Raw genomic sequence first — 18,877 nt, 5'->3', positions numbered from 1 at the left:
TGGCTCTGCATTCGAAGCCAGGTGGTGAAAAAATATTTATATTATTTATAATATGAGAAAACAAACTGCCTTTCGGATGGTACAAGAAGAAAGATGGCACATACTTGCGGCAAATATGGTAGAGTCTTATGGGTAAGTTATATGCACAAGTTTTCTAATAATCATAATTTCAGTTGTTAATTATCTCATATTTCAATTTTATAAAAACTATTCTTTTTTTAGATGAAGTGACATTTAAATTATGTATCTGTCTTGTTTCAGGCGGATCCCTCCAGTTAATATATGCATTACATGTGCACTTGGCATTACGACTTTGTTCCCAAACTTGAAGGACCCAGATTCAAAGAAATCTTATGTAAGTATTGACATTAACATTCATCCACGCTGTTATTACTTTGTGAAAATTGTTGATGCTGCTGTCTTTTCCCACGGTGTGGTCAAATTTATCATACAGGGTTACCTCAGGTGACTGAACTAACTGCTGTCATTTAAGCAGTTAATCTGTCTTAATTGAACACATGTCATGGGTCTGTACATTATCACTACTTATTCTTAAAAAGAGTGAGCTTTTTGTGTTCATCAACAGGAACATTTCTATGGTAACCAGAGTGGTTCCGGAACGGTTGCTAAGCGACGTGTGCTGCCCTCGATGATGTCACTTACTCGCTGCCTTTGATCTTTTTTTTTGGCTTTGATGTCCCACGACCTGTAGCTTATATACGGCACTTAGCTTATCACAGACAGTTGGTACTTGGTTAGTTGCTTTGGTTAGTTTGGAATATATCCAATAATACGGTAGTACAGTATTTAGCAATACAATATTTACTAATACAATAATAAGAGTTACAATGCAAAGGCCAGAAAGCCCATTATCGGAGGAGTTGGTGGTTCGTACTGCAGGAATGGCGGGGGTTACTGTGGAATCCCTGCGCCCAATGATCGAATCTTTTTTTAGCAAGATGACATCTGAACAGTGGGCTTTGTTAAAATCAGGTACTCCCGATTTCGCAACAAAAACGATTTTGGCAGAGCTCATATTAGATCTCATTACAGTTCTGACAAAAGCCTTTGCATTATTGTTAAAGGAGGAAACCACTGTGGCCGAAGAACAGGTTTCGTCCACTCTGGGTGACACACTTCCTATAGCTTTCACAGAAGTTTTGGACATTTCAGAAAAGGTTTGCAGTGTCAGCTCAGAGCGTCTCACTCAGTTAATTGTAAAAGAGATAGCAGTAAGTGTTAACTCAGCTGTCAGTAGCGGGCTACCTGATGAGACAGTAATAAGTCAGCGTGTAACTCCTCCTAAAAGGTTAAATAGGATGGTTTGTCATGCCACCAAAATGATCAGAGATTTTTTATGCAAGATTCATTTTAAAGGCACAAAAAGACAAAATACAAACACAAAAAGTCCAGGGACACTCACTCAAGTAGAGTCTGACAGGCCAGGCTCAACCGCAGACTTGGTCGTGTCAGATATTGAGTGCGAACAGCCTGCAGTGGAAACACAACAGGCAGAGGATGCAATGGCGACAGCAATTATAGCAGTTCAGGACGTCTTTAAGAAAGAGGTTACTGATCTCACTGCTCCTCTACTGGACGACATGACAGACTCGGACTATCAGCAGATGAAATCAGTCATTTTGGAGGAGACTGCCACAGCAGCAGATGACGTTGCTTGTACATTCGTTGAGGCAATAAGCAGTTTAGAAGACGGCAGTGACATAAATGCAGACTCTGGGCAGAGTCCGCAATTGCAACACACTAGCAACAAAATCAAGGTGTTTTTCGCAAAACAGTTCGCAAAAGCATCGATCCATCGTATTGTTGCACAACTCAGAGCTAAATTCTGTAGTGCTTCCAAAGTGGAGAGCAGTCAGCCAGTGCAGGTAGCCATTGAATGTGTTGACGAGTTGCTTAAGGTTAACGTGACCCAAAAAAGCGCAAATGAAGTCTGTGAGTTGCAAAAGCTGAAAAACATTTCAGTGGGCAAAATTCCAATTTTCAAGGTTCAACTCAGGGAGTTTCTGCACCAAAGTTTATTGGAAGGGACCCCTCCTGAAATAATCCCAGAAACTCTCAGAAAGGCGACAACTCGAACACTTCAACCTGTTGTGCAGAGTCATGCTCAAGTTGACATACACAACAAAGTTACACGTTTCTTGGCCCTGATGGGTTGGTGGATTAGCACTCAGGCTGAAACACACAGCAGCAGGTTAATTCACGCTATAATACGAACCCAGCCGCAAGCACTCATGTTGCAAGACGGCACCCTTGATGAGTGTCAGACAGGGGTGCCTGATACTGTCAGTGTAGCAGTGGCCATTGTTTCAGACAATGAGCCCCTATCAGTAGAAACAGAGCCAGAACCAGCGACACTGACAGAAGAAACAAAGGCATACATTAGGATAATACTTGATAAGATTGTATTGCGGACGTTCAAGAAAGCGAACCTGCTCCCCACATGTGGAAGCCCACAGGTGATTCTCAGGTGGCTACTGGAAAATGTGTGTGCCAAAATGGAAGGAGCAGATCTGAGAATCAATGCAGGAACTCTTAAAGACCTTCACAAGGTCATTTTCAAGGATCTCTGCAAAATCTGTGGTTGCGTGGAGCACCTTTTGGCATCAATGGAGTCGCGGGAGATGTTCATTGTAGAGAATATTGCCTCGTGCTTGAAAGGCCGTCTGGTAGGTCCCGAAAAGAGGCCTAACGTCATCTGCAGGTTCTTCTCCACTTTAGGCAGAGCCATCTCCCAGCCCTTCAGAAGAAGGTCTGTTAACAACCGGGTTGGTGTTAGATAATTGTTAGGTAGATAGTTGTTCATTTGTATGTATATATATTTTGTTATGAGGTTTCAGTTTTACAGTTGTTAAGTTTTATGTATATTTTTTGTTTTGAGGTTTCAGTTTTGCAGTGTTTATGTTTTATGTATTTATTTTGTTTTGAACTTTTAGTTTTAGAACTACCTCTCTTCTTTGTGTGTTGTTATGAGGTAAGTTTTAGAACTACCTCTCTTCTTCTCTCTTCTTCGTGTGTTATGAGGTAACAGTTTTAGAACTACCTCTCTTTTTCTCTTTTCTTTGTGTGTTGTTATGAGGTAGCAGTTTTAGAACTACCTCTCTTCTTCTCTTCTTTGTGTTGTTATGAGGTAAGTTTTAGAACTACCTCTCTTCTTCTCTTTTCTTTGTGTGTTGTTATGAGGTAGCAGTTTTAGAACTACCTCTCTTCTCTCTGTGTTAGTCAACGTGTGTTTAGTTTGTGGGGGTTTACCCCGGGTACTCCGGTTTTTCCCTCATCTCTAAAACACACAAAAAAATAAATAAATACATTTTAAAAAAAAAATCTCCATTGTTTTGGCTCATTTCTTGAAACAGAAATTACATGGACAAACTTCCAAAGTACTTGGCAATTGTTCACAACAGAATTAAATTTCTCATTCATTTCATCAAATTGCAAATGTCTTAGTGCATCTTTGTAAATGAATAAGTACAGGTAGCCTACAGTTATCACAATGTCTAAGTATAAATGTCAGCGTCATTTCATTGCATAAGTCATTACATGTACAATAGTCTGTTGTTCAGTTGTCAAAATTACAACATATATCATGAATACCACATATGAATCTCTTGAAACATTTGATAAATTGATTACAGTAGCTACAGCACCTAGTGGTACAAAACCCATACAGAAATGAATATTGTACAGTTATGAACAACTGAGAAAACTACTGCGCCTCAGTTGCGTTGGGGCACAGCATTATTCATTCCCATAAAATATTGTAAACAATCAATTTGAAATTTGGAATTAGTGATAAAATGAACTGCAATGAATATGTTCATGTCAGTAATTAGCTAATTACTTAGCCTTGAAGGGTTTAGCAGCACAACGATAGACAGAACCACCTCATATAGTGAAAGACACTTAACACAGTATATAGATATTATATAGAAGATGTAATACAATTTTTCTCCATTGGTTTAGCTCATTTCCTCAAACAATGTAACAATTACATTTTCAAAAGTCTAAGATCACTTGGAAAAACAGTCTTACAGTTCAGCACAACACCATAGCTCACTTGCAAAAGCTCATATCTGTTCACTTATGCTTCAAAACTCAATACTGTACTAGTTGTTGTTCATTTTATCACTAATCCAAATTTAAATTGATTGTTTGGAATATTTTAAGAGAACGAATAGCGCTGTGCGTATGTATACGAGGCAGGGAGGTTCTCAGGGGCAGGGAAGAGGTAGACTAAAAGATATGATGAACAGCCACAGAGAAACCCGCATTGCCTTTGAGAACAAAGCTGCTCTCAATCCCTTTGGGTACAAAACTTGAAGAAAACTACATAAACTTAAGTCAACAAATTATCTTTTGTTGAGATAACTTAAAATTAATATATTTTTTCAACACTTACAATTCAGCAATCTCAACTAATTATTTTTGTTTCAGGTAAGTTACCTTTCAAATGCATCAAAACTCAACATTTTGAGTTGTATTTATGAATGCTGTCAAACATGAGAAGTTATGGCAACTAAAACTTTTCTATTTTGCCTACCATATGTGATACAAATACAAATAATACTAGTTCAGTAAAACATGTTTATTTAAACATTAAATACAACATTCCAGCAAATATGCAGGAGGATGAATATGTTGATTAGTTTACAACACAACTCAAACTTTATAGTGTAGTTAGCTAAAAAAAATAGGCCAAGAAGTTGAAATGTACAATCACTCAGACAGTCATCTGTTCACTCCAAATCACGTGTCTTTTCATTAATCTCTCACATATAGAAAGGTGTGGAAGAAAGGGCCGGCTGGTGAGGCGAAGGTGAAGCTCACACCCGCTCTAATACGTGCCAGTCATGCATTTTTGTTTCATTTGTCAGGAGAAACCTTGATTTTTAACAAACTTTGATGCCTTGTCTCCAATTTCTGCTGTTTCCCAAGTTCCCGGTTGTAACAGACGGGAACAATTCCCGGTTGACCACAAGTCTTTGGGAATTAAGACAGCTCCTCAGCCTCCACTGGGAGATAGACGTGACAGCTACCTCACTGCCCACCTCTATGAAACAGCCTCTGAAGGTACAGCTCATCCTGTGCAGGGCTGACGCTCGACAAACCCATTAGCATCCATTTATCTGAAATGGGGGGACTGGAATATTACAGCCGTCTCTTCCTACTATGAGTGATTACAGCCGGTGCACCTCAACGAGAGAGCAATGATTCACGTGTTTGTACTGACACATAATCTCACATTCTACCAAAGTGACTTCAGAAAGTCCTCAACTAGAAGGGCTTGAGCGTATAGCTAAAAGCTTAAGAGAAAACCATTCCTCGGGGCCTTGTTCTTGTAGAACCATCACCTGCGTGTACACAGGGAGGTGAAAACCACCGGGTCTGCCTACTATGATACGATACGACATGATATGATGCAGTTTGATTAATTGACCACCAGGCGGCAGCACACATTCTGCAACGAAACCTTGTTGAATGTTTTGCTGTGGTATTTCACATGTGGAGTGTTTTTAATGTGAAATTATGAATTGCGCACTAGATACAGACCGATGTATGGATTATGTGTTTATATAATCCAAATTTGTGTCCTTTTGATGCATTTGTTGCATTAATTAAGCTTTGCGTGGACTAAACTAAAGCGATTTCAAGGAAAATAGAAACGCATTGCTTTTTTCGAAAGTGCACGTTGAACAAATGGTTGTCCACATGGCTGATTCCGGCTGTCCGATACCTGAAGAAAAATAACCTCTGCATACGTGGCTTCTATTTTTACCCCGTGAAGATGCTTTGCAACGATTGTGACATGATCTGCACGAAAGAAATTCCATGCCAGGTGAAAATTCTTGTCTCAAAGGTTAAGCCGCGCAAGTCACGGTTGGTACAATGTACTGGTGGTTTAGTAGTTATCAGTTACAGTTTTATGTAGGCCACATAAAAATCTTGGATCAAGACAGTCAAACACACAAGATGAGCATTTCCTTACCCTCACTGACATGGCCATCATTCAGTACAAAACAATATTTGCGTTACAAATTCATTTTTATACTTTTCTCTATATTTCATACATTTCTGTATAAAAATGACTCAAAACCTTAGTAGATTTTCACACGAAATTGGCAAAGAGAACCCAATCGAAGAAACGAAACAGAAAAACTATACCATGGTATTTGTTTATTCAGGAAACTGAGCCAATGTGACACGTCTGTAAATTCTTCTGTGTTGTTTTCGATCAGTGTTGTGAGAGTCGGTTGCTCAGTGTCACTCAGCGCATTGTTCTCTTTAAAATGATCATGGATTTGTCACAGTCTGAGCTTCATGAACACATGTTTGGGACAAAGAAGCTTTCTGAGAAGCTCAGAAAAAGAGTTATGAGGCTGGAAGAGGTCAAAAAACTCATCTCTAATGAATGATTTATATCGACCGCCCACAGGAGTGATCTCGAATCTCTTGAGCAGTCGGCCAATAAAGATCACCTCAAAAGCATGACGCATAGTAGCCTCTTTCACACTGCTAATATTTATATTCATTATTCTAACTTAATAGTGGAAAGAGAAACTATTATCGCCAAAGTTGTCACTTCAACTTTCAGTGTGTTTTGAAGCAGATGTCTGAGATGTTTCTACAAAGGTAGTTTCAACTAGAAGAGTGGGCCTACGGACTACAGGCTGGAAGGTTTGTTTTGAAATCCTAAATCTCTGCCTGAAGCCAAGAGGCCCTTAACGATTTTTACATTACGAGCTCATATACATTTAAATATTATCATTTTATTGCACAACCCGAACATCCAGAGTCCATAGGAGGAGTGATGGCGGTGTCAATCTGGACAATTACACAAATATATAATATTTCCCAGTCGAACCTCTGAGATTTTTACGTTCAGGTCTGCCTCAAGCGTGAGCGAGTTTGTGAGACGGATGGAGCAGATCTGCCGTGTCAGTGGATGAGTATGCAAAGTGTGTCTGGTTGGTTGGTCGACATACCTGTCATACCTCTTTCTGCTTCCTTTGTGTGTCAAAGCACACAAACAATTCTCAGAGCAAAAACAATCCCACTTGCTTTAAGAGCATATAATAAATGGGTTAAAATTTTATAGGCAAGAATGTCTGCATTCTCATGAACACGCTGGAAGTAAAAAATACACAAGACATAAAGTCTTTTTCTTCTCACTTCACTGATAGTTCAACCTTATTTTTGTCAGTCACCTAAAAACACCATCAACTCCTGAAATGCAGTTAACAAGACCCGATGCGGTTAAATCCAATGAGAGGCCTGTTTAAAACTTTATCTCGGGGATTAACATCAGCTGCTCTCAGTTCTTTAGAAACTGAATCGGTGGGATCGATAGAAACTGGTGGCTGCGTGAGAGTCGCACTCTCATCCCACTCGCCTCGGCGAGAGTCGTTCAGGGTTCGAGTGTCATTAATGAGCACCAGCTCCACCTGAGAGGGAGTCTGAAGGAGAACACAGTCGGAAAGAAAGCAGGAGAAAATGAACACAGAGAGACGTTGGCGAGGGGTGAGGCCAAACACTGGAAGACAGAAAAGCAGGAGAGGCATCAGGGTGGTTCTCGATGGATTCTTGCAGAACTGCATTCTTATAAAAAATTGTTCCCACACAGCCACAGAGGCATTTTTTAAAATACAAACAGGCCACCTGAGAGCCTTGTCACGTTGTAGTTTCCTCGTTATCTGTTAGGAATTTTTTTTTAATTTGCACCAGTAAATATTCCTGAATATTCCTTCGAGTGCCAAGAGTAACCACCTCAATTATTTCCATATTATATATACATATATATGAAGAACTTTGATGTCACTGATAACAGTCAAACATTGTATTATTTCAGTCACCTAATTTTAATGTCATTATTATATATTATATACTTTTATTATTTCAGTCAGTAACGTCTGGTATTTAAAACAATACTCTTAGACACACAGGTTTTGGGGTTGTGTGTATTGTCTGGGTGTTTCGGATGTTTTATATTGTAGATAACCAGTTACTAAACAATGCTTTCTCCGCTTCGGCTACAGCAATCAGATGTCTGACATGCACGAGACTTTAGTCTGGGCAGGTCAAATAACGAGGTTAGAGAAGTCGTTTTGCTCTTTTGAAACTGAGCTGAAGATGCAGGCGACCTGGAAGCCTCTTCCCGTCCTTATCTCATCAAAAATTTGCGTAACAGAACTCATCGTCGAAACTGCCCGCTCTCCCCTCCCCCTTTTTTTTATTGCTCTTGCAGGGATGAAAAAAAAGGCCAGAGCACTGCGCGCCACACCTGTTCTATTTGGAGACTGGCAGACGGGTAAGAGCTGGAGCTGGAGCACCGCCCACTGCCAAGTTTCAGTCGGACTCGTTTCTTTCTTTTCTTTTTTTTTTTCAGACCAGCTGTTGAGGCTGTCAAAACTCCAGCGCTCCTTCCGAAATTACTACTCCCAGTTTGTCAGCGGTGATACACACATCATCAGTAGCAGTAGCAGCAGCAGCAACCACAACAACAACAACAACAACTGAAATCATGCCGAACCGATCAGCGGAGGAGTGGGTCCGGCTATCGCTGCGCACTCCGGGCATCTTCATCTTCGGCTTGGTCATGGCTCCCTGCGGCTGGGTGCTGAACCTGACCGCCACCGTGGCCCCCAATTGGAGGACCCTGCAAAACATCAACAACCAGCCACAAAGCTTTTTCATCGAGCAAGGCATCTGGGACATCTGCAGCAGGACCACGTCCGCAGACAGAGCGACGTGCGGCCTGGAAGACCCCACATACTTTGATCAAGAGATCATTAGGGTGGCCCAGGGCTTGATGGTGGCCTCGCTCATCGTGACCCTGATCGGGCTGGCCGTGGCCATCCCGGGGGTCCGCTGCTGGAAGAGCAATCCGAACTGGATCGTCGCCGGTTTGGGCGGGCTGCTCATCTTCCTCTCGGGCGTCATGGTCATCATACCCATCGCGTGGTACACACACATCCTCAACCAAGTCCCGTCGGTGACCCTGCAGAACGACGCCAACGCAACCGTGCAGGTCGGCTACTGCATCATCCTGGGCTACATCGGCGGGATATTCGAAATCCTGGGCGGCTTCGTCATGTTCATCGGGATCTGCCGCTGCTGCGGAGGCAAGAACCGGGGCGAGAGGCGGGTGGAGGAGATCAGGAGCCGCTTCCAGCAACCCAAGCCGGCGCCGAGGCGCGTCGACGTGCCCAGCCTGGACCGGGCCAGGAGCGACGTCAGCAGCAGGGCCCCCTCTTCCAAAGACTCCGTGGATGACGACGTCTCCTTCCCCCGGGCCAAGAGCCCGGCGGCCCGCTCAGGAAACACGTCCTTTAACGGCAGGCCGTACGATGCAGACCTATGAGAGAAGAATCACCCGAAGATACACGAGCCCACAGAAAAGAAAGGGAAGGAAGACAACTTGAAAGAAATTGCAAAAGGGACCGAGAGACCAAGAAGAGTATTGTAGGAAAAAAAATTAGTCATACACGAGTATTTTGAGGCCTTAAAGGATTGTGTCAGCGGTAAGAGATCAAATACCTTGAATATTATTAGCTAAGTAGGAAAAAGTCCAGCCAACAGTTTGATTCATTGTCATTGTAACGTATCTATTAGTTGTAAGCCCGGAGCAGCAGTTACTGTCACACAAGTATAGATGATATACATCGTGATGTGGGGAAAATGGAAGGAGGTCGATATGAAGGACTCTAGGGAATGAAGTCTTTTACATTAACACTGAATCGCGGAGGGAAGAACACAGCATTCAGCCATAAGCCTGAGGACAAGTGTAAATGTTAAGTTATCTTTGAGAACCTTCACATGATGCTGAACTCAAGCTGTAAATACTGCTCATCTCTCAGGAAGCTTTTATGGGTCTTTTTGTCAACGCTATCTTGTTCTTTTTTTAAAAAAAAAAAAATCAAATTTGCTGTAAATAGTTAATTCTTATGCACTTTAAAATGATCGTCAGTCTTGTAGGTTGACAGACAACCAACCTGTTGGAACATGGGGACGTGGTCAACGCTGTACTCACTGCTGTGCTACACGTGCTGTTTATTAAATGTGCACTGTTTCCTAAAAAGACTTGAGTCCATTTTCTTGATTTAACTAAAGAGCAAAACCTTTTATCCATGAAATGTATAGGGAAGTCTTTAGTCAAAACACACAAGGGCAGGTAATAATCTTCTATCTCTCTTTCACCCAGTTTGCTGTCTTAACCTCATAAGTATACAGACAATGTAGTTGGACCGGTCTGAGAGGTTGCTTTCTTTACACATCTGGTCCAACCACATTATCCTTTCTGTTCAACCCAGCGTTACATATGAGACAGGGCGACACTGTGTGGGACTGTCGTCTCTCTACACTACACTTTAGTGATTAAATCGACTCGCTGGAAACCACAACGCTGTGGGTCGTCTTTTCACGACGCAACGTGACCACAGAGTCAGATGTAAGAAGAAGATTTCGGTTTAGACGCTGCTGCAAATGAGTGCATCAGCTCCTGCGCATGAAAATAAATATTGAAGAATGTAAGGAAACACCCTTTGGCTTCGAAGAATGTCTGGAAAGTGATATAAGATTGTCTGAGTTCAAATATTTACCCGCCTCCATTGATGGCAGGACAGTCGTGTTCAAATACAATAAGTGTCCTTAAATGTATGATGTGGCCAGAGCCACGTCTGAAAAATAAAACCTGCAAATTAGAGCGTGACCTATAAAAACGTTTATGAAAAATTGTAGGTTGTTCTAAATGTTCTACTTGCAACTACACTAAATGTGATTAGAAATTAGGGAAAAGGTGAAGCAAGAAATGATGATGACTAAAAAATGCTAAACTAAATGCTAAAATAATGCTAGTCTAGACCCAACTATCAGGGAGAGACAATGAACAGAACCTCTTCCTCATCATATGTTTGTCGTAATATTTGTTAGCTATTGTAGCGTAGCGGGGTAGTGCGTCGATCGAGTAAAAACAAAAGAAGGCCTGAATGAATAGGCTAAGCCGACTTAGGCCCTGTCACTGAGTAACACGTGGCGCGTGCCATTTCAGTTTCACCGGTCATATATATGGGACACAAGCGTGGAAGACGAGTTAATTTGAGCTACGCTTTTTCTCTGTAACGTTTGCTAATTGGAATTTCCTGCCAAAGGCCAGACAAGAGAATCACTTCTGCACCTTAATTAAGCAACAGCCGGAGACACTTGCGCTGCGACTGCGAGGCCGGCAAGGTGAGGGCACAGAAGGACGTCAGCAGGTGGCATCTGACTGAGTGAATGAGTGAAGCTCAGTAAACTCGGTGCCAGATGAGGCCTGGAACTGGTACAGAGAGCTGCAGGGTGGAAGAGACGAATCAAGTCTGGTCTAATTGCTTTTATTAGCAGTTGTACTATAGCTAAATTCTACTAATGTTTTTAGTTTCATTTTCGTATTTGTTGTTGTGTATTTATTCTGACTTGTGTCAGTATTATCTCTGCGTTTGTGTGTGGATGGCATAGGGAGATAAGAAAAAAAGAAGTATGCTACACACTCTAACCTATCTACTCTATATGGTTATCGTCTATTCAGCATTTTTTGAATTCTCCGTATTTTTTCGGACGCACCCTGACAGATGAGCAGGACGAGACGTCTGGCAAAGAAGTCCACGAAGGACGAGAAATGGACACGCACAAAGAACATCGGTCCCTCCTACAGACTATAGGAGGGAGCGATACACGGATCAGGCATAACATTATAACCACCTTCCTAATATTACGCAAAACAGTTCTGACTCATCAGAGAGTGGACATGGGCCTACATTTTGGGATCTAGTAAAGTCATTGCTATGGGGTGGAGGTGCCTGGTCTGGTCTAGGTGGGCGCTACATGTCCAAGTAACATCCACGCGAACACCAGGTCCAAAAGTTTCCCAGCAGAACGTCAAATCGTCACAAGACAGTCATTTACTCCTCAGATCAGTGGCCATAATGTAGTGGCTGATTGGTTTGTGTCAAATCACCTGTCATGTGATCATCTCTCGTGAGCAATATAAAAGAAAAAGCAGGCCTTAAAGAATGCTCTGAGTCATAAGATGACAGTAGATTATAGGTGGGGTGACAATAGACCTGGTATTTAAGGTGTGGCTAAAGACTATTGCTCATTTATATATCATGCAGGGTGGCTGTGAAATCCAGAATCTCCACTTCATACCGTTCCACTTACACAAAGCACTTCGGAACAAGATATTACCGGTGACCTGTAACCTGTGAGAAGATTAGATGTAACAAATCAGGTCAAAAATGTTTTCACCTCAATTCCAGCTCCTACAATTCCCACAATGCAACCACTGCCATAAGTAAGTCTACAGCCACGGTTTGAGGCAGGCTTTCTACTAAACATTTGCAAAACAAACCCAAAAGATGCCTTTTCCTCGAAACAATTTAACAAATGTCGGCGTTGCACTTCAGCTTTGCAAATTCCGCTGAAGTTCATTTAGCTGTGTCATGCAAAGCGAGCTCATGAATAGGAGAGCAGGCGTTGACACAGCGCCATCCTCTCGGCAGATCCTTCCTGTTCCTCGTTGGATAAGATACATATTTTCTCACATGACAAACAATGGTGGCGCATCGGCGAAGTAAACAGCGAAGCCGATACTTAACGCGTCACCGGATCCCAGGAAAAAGGTCCTGACAGCCTGTTCTCTGGCTTAAGAACCAGTTGCGGCCTGTAATGAAAACTGAGAGAGCAACGGGTTTAAAATTATAGGCAGCATCAAAACTCGCCAGCGATCTGTGGGCATTTATAAAGAATCCAGGTACAAATAAATCACTAGCTTGTTAAAGTTTTAGGACATTTTATTGGAAAGCTAAAAAAAACATACAAAGTTTACAGCATATTAAATATAGTTTGAACATAAACAGCACAGTGAGACGTTGTCGTCTTCTGCATATACATATAATTAAAAGTGTGCATGTCAGGTAAACTGAGTAAAAGAGCAGACATCCTAAAAAGCTGTTACAGCACAGAGACAGAAGGCGGCTTAAAATCTCCCTGAAAATGTTCAGCTACTGGGCATTTTAACAGAAGTCTAACAACAGTAAACGAGAAAACAAAGAAGACAATTTTAAAACAACACAGAAACAGCAGTACGTGTGTTGGTTTGGTTTTCTTGGAAACTTCAGGCCTCCGTAGATTTTAAGTAACAGGCAGACACATGAGTGAACGGTGCGCGCAGCAGAGCTGAAATATAATTTTCTGAGAGCTCCGAGATTCAGATATTTACTAAACCCATCACATGAGTGTCTTCTCCAAGTGTTGTGTCACCCTGACTCATCAACTTTCACTATCTATTTACACAAAGAAATGAATATACACTCCAGACTCTCCCTGTTTACCGCATTGTGCAATAATATTATACCAGCAAAGCTATGTTCAGGAGTTACATGAAGCTTATTGACTGCGTGAAATCATAGAAAAGGATAATAAAATAAACATATATATATATATATATATATATATATGAAGGAGTTGAAGGTCTGTAAAAATAGTTCAGTCAGACGTTTACAAAAGAAACAGACAATACAGCACAAAAAGTGCTTAACACTGGCTATGTTACCTAGAGTAACTTGACTACTCACTGAGATCCAAATCGAAAACAAGATGACAATTTCCTAAAATTAAATTATCTCGATTGCCAGTGACGTTCACATGTGTTTCTGTTCTGCAACAGAGAGATCATGTAGAACTCTAGAGAAAAATAAATGCCCAATAAATGCAGGTAAACGTAAGAGACATTGATATGTAACAAGGACATACATGCTTTTATCGCTTTGACATTAAAGACAGTAAACTACAGCATTTAGGCTAAAGTGCTTATTCTCTAAAGACATTTGTAGCGGAAAGATTGGGGCAGACTCAGATGTGGCTCACCGCGTTAACATTTAAAGTCGATCCAATTTTACATTCGCTGAATGGAACCGGTGCAGGAGGACAGTCTGTCCATGGAAACATCTGCATGTGATCAGGGAAGAATCTGATTTTAGAGCGGGCAGCTACTGACGTGTGTTGGTGTGGATTCAAACTGCGAAGGATGTGATAATGTAGTCGGTCCAGTCAAAAATGTGAACAAACATGGGGAGTGGAACAGCGTAGACAGGATGGTGATCATGGATGTGCCCCGATTTAGACGGAACAAACATACCCAAAGTTCAGGTTTCACTTTTTACAGAGTGAGCATCTGGGACAATGCAGCACATGTCGTTCAGTGGTATTGGGAAGTCAGTCAACACGGTAGAAAAGTAGATAAATACTTAACAAAATAACGTGCTGTAAGCCCTGCAGAGGAACGCTGACAGAAGCTCAGGAGCTTCCACAGTGTCACAGCTGACCTGGACCAGAATGAGAGGAATTATATTTAGTTTGAATATTTCACAAATATAAAAATGTGTACAGGAGTATTTTTCATCATTATTTACTCCAAAAAAAAAAAGAAAACAGGATAAACTGAATTAAATTATATTCCACATATATATATACACATACACACACTTAGTATACACACTATATACTGCATAATCTGACATACGGGCAACTTCTTCCCAAAAATATAAAAATGTGACAGCACTACACCTCCAGAGACGTGCATACCTCACCAGGGCTGACATGGATCCACGTCATATAGCGATGTTGTAGCCGTCCTTTGCTGCCAGATGTTTCCTGATGGCAACACACAAAAACACATGATTAATTTGTGTCCGTGCTATCCACTGCAAACCCGCACGGATATTCACCTAATCAAATTAACAAGCTGTCGGTTGGAAACAAAAACACGTACCGAGTGCAGAAAAAATATTCAAAAACATATTTATGTCAAATGAAGCGGCCAGTGCAGTGCACAAGATTCTTAGCAGAAAATTTGGAACTACAAACCTGAAAGCTCTTAGAGAAGGGCTCTTCAATGTTTTTCAGGCCAAGGACCCCCAAACAGTTTGAGAGATTAAGTAGAGACCCTCTACCTACTATCCCATGTGTTCTGAACATATTGTATGAAAACCACAACTGTAGAGATACAGCTGTACCATCCTTAGACACAAGTCAAGTCTTTGATAGGACTGAGTGGTGTTTCCTTTGTAACGTGCTCCCATGGTCTGGAATTGGTGCAAATTTTCTACGATGGATAAAGCTCTTGTGTACAAACCCAACTGCTGAAATATTGACCAATAATAATGTCTCTAAGCCATTTACTCTCCCTAATCAATGAGACGAGGCTGTCCATCATCGCCTTTGCCATTTGTGTTGCCTATTGAGCCCTTGGCCACGGCCATAAGAGACAGTAAAGACATCAGGGGTATAACTGGTGGAGGATATGAGCATCACGTAACCTTATACGCAGATGACATAATATTTTTTTTTAACAAATTTAAAAGATAGTGTTCCCCAATAAATGAATTTGATAGAAACATTTGGAAACATATCAGGGTATGAAATTAATAATTCTAATGTTTTTGAATGAAAATGAAAGACTGCAGCCTATTATAGATGCACCATTTACAGCCACTAAAGAAGGCTTTACATATTTGGGGGTTAAAATCAGCCCTGGTGTGAAAATATCTAGGAAGTTGGACTGGGAAGGGGCTTGTTTTAAGGCTCAGCCCCAGTCTGTTAGTATCAAATATAAGTTACTAAAATATAAATGTTTAATGCGCACTTATCTTACACCTTGCACCAAAATATGTTTACGGGGATTATACCCTGTGTCTCTGCAGCAGTCAGTGCTCATTGACTTTGGACTCTTACAAGCCAGGAGGATAATTGCACTATTGTTGAAAAGGACACACCTTCGATTGGAATGTGGACAAAAGACCTGATGTCTTTTCTCGCTTTGGAGAGACTAACATATATTGTAAAACAGAAAAAGAATTATTGCTCACTTGTGGAGACCTTATAAGGACTTCCTGGAAATTCACGACCTTGAATTGTGAGTGGTGCACTGCTGTTCCAATCCTATTGGAATTTATTTTTATTTTGTTTAATTATTATTATTTATCTACATTCATATCATTTTGTTCGTTTTATTCTATATTAATCTATTTATTTATTTTTTATTATTGCCAGATTGGGGTATAATGTACTTGTTTAAATGTCAATGTTTAAATCAATGAAAATAAATAATATTTATTTATTATTATTAACATGTTTTAAAAAAAAAAATGAATATACCTGACATAAACACACATACATACATGGGATTTCACCTGAGGACTAGGTAGGCTCTCTTTAAACTTGTGGGGGGAAATTAAAACAAAACAAAAAAAAAAGAATATATATAAAAAGTATAATCAACCAAAGATTTTGCAACCCCCCTGCAGTACCTCCACAGACCCCTAGGGGTCACGGACCCCCTGTTGAAGACCTATGTTTCAGAATCTTAAACTGAACACAACTCCACACTAGCAAAGAAGATTAAACAAGTTTTAAAGCTACTGGACAGCAATTCTGTCTCCCTCTTGTGGCAGTAGGAGGAACTGAACTACACTACAAACACTACTGATGCATTTGTATGATCTACACCCACAGTACGGATTGCTCCCTGTGAGGAATCAACTGGACCTACCTACCTACCTACCTACCTACTTACCCACATCTTTTCTTCTTTCAGGGCAAGGCACATAGACGGTAACACATGTTGTGCTGCACGTTGCCCACAGTATCTGGAGCATGAGAAACGTTTCTCAGACACCTCCTATGCTCTAGTTTGGTCTTCTTGACTGCCAGGGACTGTGAATGGAGCAACATGGAAGTAACAATGGTAACTTCCATGTTGTCGCTGTTGCCTGCTCTGTTTTTGTCGCAGTGGTTGTTCCCCCTCTTCAGTTTTGCTTGTTGTAAAACACGCTGCTACCACCACCAGATTTAAAACTCTCTTTAAAACTCTTGGGGACTACCGAGCGATTCAGCTGGCACTGATTTGCTTCATCTGCTTTTGAGAATCTACATGTGAACGCCCAGCTTTAATATCATCCTTTCATATCACTCCATTCACACAAATACACAGATTAACAGCAAAACAGACAGAAAAGTTTCGAACCGTACCTCTGCCTCTTCTTTTGTTTCTGCCGCACCTTGGCGGCGACGAAGGCCAGGATCAACAGGCCGATGATGACACCTAGGACGCTCAGCGTGAGCGGTAAGCTCAACGCCCCGTTGACCGTATCCTCGCATGCTACTCCCCGGTAGCCCAGAAGACAGTCGCACACAAGGTCCACGCCTCCGCCCGCAGGGGGCACACAGACACCACGGCCATTACACATAGTCTCTCCGCAGGTCGGCAAGTCCAGGTTGATGCCTCTCGCTTGGGGTGGTGGGACGGAGCCGGCCATCGGGAGCGGAGGGAAGGAAAGACTGCGCTATGAAGGGGAGAAACAAAAGGAGAACAGGAGACCAGAGACGTGAATAAGTGGACAAGACACACCCTTAAACACACAACACAGAGAAAACATGGAGCTGAATTGAATGTCTTCAGGCTCGTTTAAGACAAACAGAGCAGTCCTCCTTTTGGTCACTTTTTGGTCTAAAACTCAGAAGTAGCACGTACGTTGTTATTGATTTCACTTCTGCAGTCACACACACCAGTAACTCGATTCATGACTGGACAAAATAAGAGTTTGCTTTAAATTGCTTCAAAGTGCTATTTCTGTGTTGGGTCGTACACGATAAGCGGCGCACTTCTCCAACATAAAGGAAAGCATGTGCTTAACAACGCGTGACAAAACATGTTAGACCAGACATATCATGAGCTGTCACTCTGTTTTTAAGACTAACCTGGACGGATCTTACAATAACAATGTTCACGTTGGAGCAAAAAAAAAAAAAAGAAAGGAAGGAAACACTGACATTAACAGGTGAACAGATCTTTCACCAGAGGCCAGTGTGTTTTTGCTCATATGTGCTTTATCTTCGTATTTCATCACCATCCTTCTGACATTTGCAGCTTTGATTTATTATAACTTTCACAAAATTCTGCAATGGAATAGAGATGTTGGGAACTAAACGTGACAGAGACAGGATAAATTATGATCCCCGCAAGAGGATGGAAGCATTAAGTGGATTACAAGGGGATTAATAAATGAGAATGGATCACTGGATCAGCAAAAGAGGAAAAGTGGCAGGCAGGGATATGAGCTGCTCGTCAGACGACACCTGTGTCAAACATATTTTACTTTTAAATCATCACATACAAACGACGAGGATAAGCCAAGCGAGCAACCACAAAGCCAGCTCAAGACTACCAACAAAACAAAGCCCTGAACCGGGAAATACACGCTCATATACTGAAGGCTTAAAAAATCTGGAAAGAAGCAGTTAAATAAAGTTTGTGTGATACCAGAATTAAACTTAAGAAACTAACTTAGCTGCTATTTACAGTCTGACATTAAATAAATAAAAGAGAAGTAAGAGACAACTACAGAATAAAAGGGTTTCTGTTAAATAAGTTTAAATAAGTTTCTGTGGTGATGGGTAAGTTATTCCAGCGCTAGATGTCGTGATTCAGGTTCCCCAGAAATACAAAATGATTATGTTTCCCGTCGGCTTCAGGGCAGGTTAAAAATACTGCAGCAACGTTTAAAATTTTTTTTAAAAATCCTACTCACCGGCGCAAATGGTGACCTAAAGTAGAGTATAAATCTGTGTTGCAGGGCCGTCCTCGGTCTCCGGTAGTGAGTTGAGGAGTTCCTTGTTTCTGTGTGGGAATCTGAAACTAAAGGGGGAGAAGAGGAAGAAAGATGAGACCTGTGAAAACCTGTCTGCTTTTCTTTTCTCCCTCTCCCACAAACACACACAAATCACAAACACCTCCTCCTCCTCCTCCCCCTTCTCCTCCTTCTCCTCC

General features: G+C 41.4%; 1 protein-coding gene and 1 long non-coding RNA gene across 2 annotated transcripts; one reads left to right on the top strand and one right to left on the bottom strand.

The window, feature by feature from the left end:
- Window positions 1-8,322: 8,322 nt before the first annotated feature.
- Window positions 8,323-10,093, top strand: cldn23.1 (claudin 23.1). Its single transcript, XM_047570663.1, has one exon. The coding sequence runs from the start codon at window positions 8,537-8,539 to the stop codon at window positions 9,374-9,376; it is 840 nt and encodes a 279-aa protein (XP_047426619.1). The 5' UTR covers window positions 8,323-8,536; the 3' UTR covers window positions 9,377-10,093.
- Window positions 10,094-12,824: 2,731 nt separating this feature from the next.
- On the bottom strand, window positions 12,825-18,877 carry LOC124996260. Its single transcript, XR_007110822.1, has 4 exons — window positions 18,639-18,877; window positions 17,080-17,393; window positions 14,635-14,703; window positions 12,825-14,375 (listed from the first exon to the last, which is right to left on the bottom strand). It is a non-coding gene; the product is annotated as an uncharacterized LOC124996260 (long non-coding RNA).

The sequence above is a fragment of the Mugil cephalus genome, chromosome 19 (genome assembly GCF_022458985.1).
Source record: "Mugil cephalus isolate CIBA_MC_2020 chromosome 19, CIBA_Mcephalus_1.1, whole genome shotgun sequence".
In the NCBI taxonomy this organism is placed as follows: Eukaryota; Metazoa; Chordata; class Actinopteri; order Mugiliformes; family Mugilidae; genus Mugil; species Mugil cephalus.
The sequence above is the reverse complement of the archived record's forward strand: the minus strand, read 5'-3'. Positions and strand labels throughout refer to the sequence as shown.